Source organism: Caenorhabditis briggsae, assembly GCF_000004555.2.
Source record: "Caenorhabditis briggsae complete genome, chrII, whole genome shotgun sequence".
Lineage (NCBI taxonomy): Eukaryota > Metazoa > Nematoda > Chromadorea > Rhabditida > Rhabditidae > Caenorhabditis > Caenorhabditis briggsae.
In genome coordinates, this window is record NC_013486.2 from 15485367 (window position 1) to 15492958 (window position 7592).

The 7592-nt window shown below is 36.7% G+C and overlaps 3 protein-coding genes across 3 annotated transcripts in view; 2 read left to right on the forward strand and 1 right to left on the reverse strand.

The window, feature by feature from the left end:
- CBG23567 overlaps positions 1-930 on the forward strand; it is a gene marked incomplete at both ends in the record, with an annotated part of 8002 nt that extends 7072 nt beyond the window's left edge. Inside the window, one exon of the mRNA XM_045243130.1 lies at positions 847-930. Coding sequence (XP_045091112.1) covers positions 847-930 — 84 coding nt within the window. The remainder of the gene's footprint in view (positions 1-846) is intronic.
- Positions 931-2294: 1364 nt separating this feature from the next.
- On the forward strand, positions 2295-3596 carry CBG23568 (the record flags this gene model as incomplete). The annotated part of the gene is made up of 3 exons (XM_002647751.1): positions 2295-2504; positions 2635-2712; positions 3492-3596. The coding sequence occupies 3 exons, from the start codon at positions 2295-2297 to the stop codon at positions 3594-3596; spliced, it is 393 nt and encodes a 130-aa protein (XP_002647797.1).
- A 1140-nt stretch (positions 3597-4736) lies between these two features.
- CBG26635 lies at positions 4737-7362 on the reverse strand (the record flags this gene model as incomplete). The annotated part of the gene is made up of 2 exons (XM_045243131.1): positions 4737-4902; positions 7259-7362. 2 exons carry the CDS (start codon positions 7360-7362, stop codon positions 4737-4739), a joined length of 270 nt encoding a protein of 89 aa, XP_045100620.1.
- Between the last annotated feature and the right edge of the window lie 230 nt (positions 7363-7592).

Genomic DNA, 7592 nt, shown 5'->3' on the forward strand with positions numbered 1-7592 from the left:
ACCGCGAACTTCAAAATCTTGAGCGAAAAGTTGAATCATTGTTTCGAAAAAAGGTATTCAGTGTTTTTTTTCTTCGAGTTATTTTTCAATACATTCTAAAAATCAATAAATTCATTTTCAAAAACAAAAACAGCATGATATCATAACAATTTTCAAATATAACAAAAAGAAAACATAACCGCTGCAGAAAAAATTGGCAAATTTTGAATTATTTTTCGGGATACTGTAGTTTTTGTTTTCGGGCAATTTTTCCGATTCATAATATTCTTCGGTGCTTTTTTCTATTTTTTCGCTGTGAAATCGTTGAGAAAATCGAGAAAAAAACCAGAAAATTTAAATTATTTTTCAGGCTACTGTAGTTTTCGTTTCGGGACCATCGGACATCAAATTTTTCTTTTTTTTTTGGCATAAAAATTGATAATTAACAACTTTTTCGCACTTTTTTCTTCAAAAAATCAAAGCTTCTATAAGAAAATTTTCTATAAATTTCGAAACTTAAATTTTAAAAAAATTTTCCAATGAAATTTTAGAAAAAAACGCACTAGAAATTTCTGCCGGGCCGGGCCCTGAAAATTTTCTCTCGGCCCGGCCCGGGCCGAAATTTCACAAGTATGGAATTTTTAGGAAAAACTTTTTTCAGAGTTTTCAAAAGTTTTTCGAATTTTTGGATTTAAAAAAATTTACAGAAATTTTTGATTTTTAAATTTTTAAAATTTTTAGAATTTTTTGATTTTATAAAATTTTTCCGGGGGGTTTTTTTTGAAAATTCTCGATTTTTAGATTTTTCAAATTTTCGAATTTTTTCAACAAAAAAATTGATTTTTTCATAAAAAATGGTTTTTCCAGATTTCCCGTGTGATGGAACGTAATCCGGAGCTACTCGCCGCCCAGAATACCACCCAGAAGCAGTCCAGAATGCGTTTCTTCTAAGAATTTCTCTTTTTTTGAAATTTTCGTTTTTTTTTTGAAAAAATAATATTTTCCGATTTTTTTTGGCTTTTTTTTTGCCCATTTTTCGTCCCATTCCGCTCACTTTTTACCTACTTTTTTCGTGTACAAAATGTCGATATTTTAAGGCCTTTTAGGCCTTTTTTAAGGCCTTTCAGGCCCTCTTTTCAGGCCATTCCCCCGTTGAAAATGAATACCAAAGATTTGTCACAAATTCTTTCAAGCCGCTAGTTCTAGACCTTTCCCACTCGCCGAACGTGTAGATTTTTCTATCTAAAAATGTATTTTAGGCTTTTCAGGCCCCGTTTAGGCCCTTTCTAGGCCTTTTCCCGGTTTTAGACCACTTTTCTTGATCCCGAATGACTTTTTTCCCCGTTTTCTAAATTCTCTATTGATATCACTCTTTGCTAGTCACTACTTAAGCTACAGTACCCCCCCCCCCTTGATTTTTAAAAAAAATTAATTATGAGCAATTTTTGAAAAATTTTGTAAAATGAATGTGATTCTTGCTGTAACAATTGGCTTTTTTGATTGATTTCAGATATTTTAATGGTCAATTCGCTTTTGAGACTTGAAAAACACTCGAAAATCGAGTTTTTTCAGCATGAAAAACCTTGAAAAAACTGAAAATCCTAGAAGCTGCAAAAATTCATTTTTGAATTCCCCCTAAAAAATCCCAGTACGACACTCCGAAATAACGAATGCGCGCGTTGTTTAGCCACACCGCCGATGCGCCTATTTTCATCGTTTTTCGCCGATTTTTTCGCAATTTTCATAGAAATTTTGGGTTTTTCATAGAATTTTAACTGGAAAATCGAATTCCTGATGATTTTAAACCAATTTCGACTCGAAAAACCTTGGAAAATGTGGGAAATAATCGATAAAATAGGAAAAACAGTTTGACATGGATTTTTCTCAATTTTCGAAGATTTTCTTGATTTTTTATAGCATTTTAACTAGGAAATTGAATTTCTGATGGTTTATTTTGACCTATTTTGACCCGAAAAACCTTGAAAAATGTGGAAAAATAGCTGAATGAATAGGTGAAAGTCAGAAAATGGATTTTTCGGTATTTCGATGGATTTTTAATGGATTTTCTGTGCTTCTCATGTAAATTTGAGAATTTTAAGCAAGAAAGCAGTGAAAAATTTCTAATTTTCAGTATTCTGGACGAATTTTGGAGTGAATTTGAATATTTAAAAAATTTTCTCTAAACATTTTTTTCATTTTCTCCGCTTTTCAAACCGAATTTTTCGATTTTCAGCCACTTTTCGACCGATTCTACACGAATTTTTCTCGTTTTTTCACATTTTTTTCCTCAAATTTCTCAATTTTCCAGGTTAACCATGGCCAGTCAAGCCGCCTCGAAGGCCATCTCGTTCGCCTACAACGGCACCATCGCCAGCACTCTCCGCAAGTTCGCATGGACCAATTTGTGGGGCGGACGCGAGTACGGCCTTCAATTCCACGACACCTACTTCGAGCCGGCTCCAGAAGTCACCGAGGCTCTTCGTCGTCTCAACCTGAAGGAGCCACATCTTTTCGATCAGAGAAAGGTGAGGTTCTTGGTCCAAAAAGCTGGAAAAATCGGCTGAAAACCACTATTTTGGTCGATTTTAAGCCCAGAATCTCGAAAAATTGAACAAAATGGGCTAAACATCCCCTAAAATAAATAATTCCTTCCAGGTCCGCCTCTCCCGCGCCCACACCCTTGCTCTTCACGGTGAGAAGCTTCCAAAGGCCGAATGGACTCAATGGGACCAGGTGAGAAATGGATTTGGCTGAAGAATCGATTTTGTAGCTCCCAATTTGCGTTTATGTAGAAAAATTGACGATTTTTAGCTCAAAATCGGGATTTTTCGAAAATTTTGAGGGTTTTACGTGCTTTTTTAGCTCAAAATTCGGATTTTACAGATTTCTGGCTTTGAAAATGACCAAGACCTGGAAATCCTAGGTCACTATTTTATACGTTTTGATCGCGATTTTTTTGCTTTTCTGAGCAATTTTAGATCAAAATCGACGGATTCTAACGCAAAAAAAAATTGCGAAATTCTTCATTTTTAACGCGAATTAGGACAAAAATTCTTAAAATTTGACTCAAAATGCTCTAAGTTTGATCCAGAAAGTTCTGATTTCTCTCTAAAATGCTCTGAAATTGATCAGAAATGCTTAAAAATTGATCTAGAATACTCCAAAATTGGCTCAAAATGCTCCGAAGTCGGTCTACAACACCCTAAAGTTGGTCAAGAATGTCATAGAAATGGGCAATAACGCTTAAAATTTAAGCTATAATAATTTAAATTTGATGACAATGCTCTAAAATTGATAACAAATGTCAAAATTGATAACAAATGTCAAAATTGGTGCAAAATGATCCAAAATTGGTCAAAAATGTTTCGAATTTGATCAAAAATTCTATAAAATTGGCAGAAAATTCTCGAATTTTGAGCTAAACTGGTCTAAAATAGGTCAAAAAATGCTCCAAAATTGGCTGAAAATTCTCGAAATTTGGTCTAAAATGCTCTAAATATTGATTTTTCCAGGAATCGTGGTACTTGAAGCCATACCTCGACGAGATTGAAGCCGAGAAGAAGGCGCGCGCCGAATCGTCAGGACTCATTCCACCATACGAGATGAAGCAGCACTAGAAGAAACCAGAAGATTCCAGGATTTCTAAAAATTTAAATTCCCCGCCCCTTTTTGTGTTTCCTACTGTATTTTTCTTCTTTTTATACCTTCCGGAAGCTCTTTTTTTCTATGGAGAAAAATTGTGTGTTGAGACAGTAAATTTTAATTTAGACACCTTTTGAGATCTTTTTTTAACTTTTTGAGATATTTTTTAGCTGGACAGAAACACTGAAAATCTAGATTTTGGACCATAAAAAATGGGAAAAAGGAAAATTTTATTTAAAAAAAAATCACAAGTTATTGATTTGGGTCTGCTAATTTTTTTCCGTAGTATGTAGTGTAGCAGACCCAAACTCGCTACTTGCAGGAATGCTATTTGGGTCTGCTAAATATCAACTTGCAGTTTTTAGTCTAGCAAACCCAAGCGACAGAAATCTCTTTCGAAGCGATTGGTACGCTAATGTTCGTTTTGTAGTTTGTAGCCTGGCAGACCCAAACTCTCTACTTGCAGAAATGCGATGCCAAATATGAACTTGTAGTTTGTAGTCTAGCAGACCCAAAAGCCGCTATTTGGCAGAATAGCGACGTTGGTCCGATATATAGCAACTTGTAGTTTGTAGTCTAGCAGACCCAAAAGCCACTATTTGGCAGAATAGCGACTTTGGTCTGCTAATGTTCGTTTTGTAGTTTGTAGCCTAGCAGACCCAAACTCGCTTCTTGCAGGAATGCGATTTGGGTCTGCTAAAAATCAGCTTGTAGTTTGTAGTTTAGCAGGCCCAAAAGCCACTATTCGGCAGAATAGCGACGTTGGTCTGCTAAATATCAACTTGTAGTTTGTAGTCTAGCAGACCCATATCTCCACCGCCTATTTAGACTCGTTTTTTTTTGTCAAATTTTCAGCTATTTTAATTTGCACCTGCAAATTTTAAAGGTTATTTTTCGAGCTGAAAATTCAGAAAAGAAGGAAAATGATATGGTTTATTTTGAAAACCTTGAAAAAATATGACAAATTTTGTTTCGGGAAAAATACCAGATAATTTTAGCCCATTCAGTGATTTTGTACAACAAATAGACTATAAGTAGAATAGGAATGATAATCAATAGAGCCAAAGCCACCAAAAACACTATAATAATCCCTCCGATGAGGTAAAATGGCGATTTTAGCATTTTGAGATGTTTCTTGCGTCGAAGCGCACATTCGACAGAGTCGGCATCAGCTGGAATTGAAGTGCCACGTGGCACAACGCGCAGTCGGATTTCATTGTCGTGAAAACGGATATCCGGATTGTTGGCGTATTTGGGACGAATTCGGATTTTTTGGAGTAGCTGAAGTTCGGTCTCGCCATCGGTTCTTGGGATTGCGATGCAGTAGACAGTGTCTTGGAATCTGGAAATTTTCAAATCTCTATTTTTAAGCTAGTTTATCTCGTTTTCTGTGAGAAATATCAAAACCGGGTCAACTGATAAAATATTGCTGATATTATGACAAGTATTTTATCAGTTGGCACATTTTTGATATCTTTTACAGATGATGAGATATATCGGCTTAAAGGAGGTCATACCACGTGAATATTTGACCTCTTCTAGGTCGAAAAAAGGTGGTGGCCTAGAAAACCAAAATTTCAAAAGTTCGGCCACCATTTCGAAATGGCCTAGAAAACACACCAGGGTCATAACATTCTTAGGTAATTTTGAAGTGGTGGCCTAGGAAACCCAACTTGCAAAAGTTCGGTCACCACTTCAAAATGGATTTTTGTCGATGCTTTGTCGATTTTCACTTTCATCGACTTTTGAAAAATCGTTTTTTGTCGATTTCAGATCGAGTCGACGAAATCCATAGACGGGCCGGGCCAGGCCGGGGCTTCAAAAAATTTTTCAAGGCCCGGAACCAAAAATTTTTTTTTGATAAATTTCGACCACTAATTACCTACCCGGGCCATCCGGGCCGGGCCGGGCCTTCAACGATTTTCGCAAGTATGACGAGTTTGTCGATTTTTGTCGATTGTTAACTAAGGCTTCCATTCGGTCGGGAAATTTAGCCGACCGACCGAATTGGAAGCCTTATTGTCAACAATCGACACTGCACACTAGAAACAACAGAATACAAGACATGGCCAAGCCTAGTCTATGACTGGGGGCCTCCCCTTTCAAAGCGTCTTGTGAAACTAACCTCTCATCTCCCTCCTCACCCCGAATCGCAAACCCTTGTAACTCTTTCTTCAGCGAATTCAACGTTTCGCTCAGCTTCGCATCCCAAAGTATCCAAGAAAATTCAGTTCCGACTGCCAACGGTACAGTAATCCCTCTCCGAATGTACCCAGGGAAATCTCTGCGTAAAATTTCGAATCCGATGACGATGTTTCGATTCGGTAGTCGATTTATAAATTGGAGATATGATTCGAGATCACTGAAGGTGCTACCATGTAATTGCAATTCTTAGAGTTTATAACAAATGGATGTCCAAAAATATGAGGCCTCACTCCTTGTAATGGAAGTGAGAAAACTTGAATTTCATGGTTTGGCGCCAAAATTTGGCCGAGTTGGTCCATGGGCTCTCCACGAGTCTTCACTTTGGTCGGATAGATTTCTAGACCTTCTAGTAGTCTATAAATCGTTGCATCTGGCCCATATAGGCGGCTGTTTAGCTCTAAAAGCCCTGTGTAAATTTTCCGGTTTTTTCCAAAAAATTCAGTAGCGAAGTTCTTCGTAGCCAGATAAAGTGAAAGATTTGAATAGTCCTTTTTTAGAAGATAACATTGCTCATCCTTATCTCTCTTGATTTTTAAGATGAATTCTTGAGGAAATGGAGGCTCCGAACTTCCGAAATCTTGTTTTCTGTACAAATATTCTGGAAGTTGGGAAAGGCCTAACGGAAAATCCTTTGGTAGAATTTCTTGGATCATTTGTCTATTATTCCAGTCTTTGTTTTTCCATAATTCAGGTAGTATTGAATAATTGGTGGAATTGACAGTAAAACCATCGTAATCAAAACATAGTTTTTCGAGATTCATCGGAGTGCTTTTTTCGATTCCTCGAATTGTCGGACATTCGATAGCGATTTGGCTTCTGAAACCTCGATTTTTGAATTTGGCTTGTCAAGAGCTTCAAAATGAGCCTACACACGACTAGATTTCCTCTACTTTGGTTTTTCGACTTGCGTCGCGGTTGTGCGTCGCGTGTCAAACAGCAACTTTGAAAGTTGACCGATTCTAGGCATGATTAGGCTTATTTTAAAGCTCAAAATCTTAAAAATCTGAATAGTTTAACATCGGGCTTCGAAAACTACTACTTTTGGGTATAAGTATAAATTTAGATTTTCAGAATTTCGAACATTTTCAAATATCTCTTTTCAAACACGACCAAATTCGACAAAATTTACCTTTCTGAGTTTCTCACGCGGAGTGCTTCAAAATGAGCCCAAACACGGCTAGATTTGCTCTACTCTGGTTTTTCAAGCACGTCGCGGTCATGCGTCGCGTGTTAGGCAGCAACCTTGAAAGTTTAGCGATTCTAGGCATGATTAGGCTCATTTTAAAGCTCAAAGTCTCAGAAATTCATAAATGATAACGATGAGCTCGAAAAACTATTCATTTTTAAGTTTAGACATAAAATTGAATTTCGAGATTTTCGAAAATTCCAAAATATCTCTTTACAAACTCAAATTTTCAAGCATTTTGCTCACCTTCTCTCAAAACTCATATATTCCAAAACACGTCCAATTCCCAAGTCTGTCATTTTGCCATTTTTGAATTTCGTAGGTTTTGTATAATAATCAGGAGGATCCATGTTTTAGGCCTAAAAATCGAAATAGAATGATTTTCTGGAAAAAAAAGAGGTTTAGAAAATCAGAAGGGGATGTTGCCAGAGCAACCAAAACGAGATAGTAAAAAGGAGAAGAGGTTTAGAGAAATAGATACTTGAGAAGCGGAATTTTGGCTTACCACACAATGAAATGTAAACATTTGAAAGTGAGGAAAACGATATACCGTAAAACCTCTAATAGAACGACACGCCGA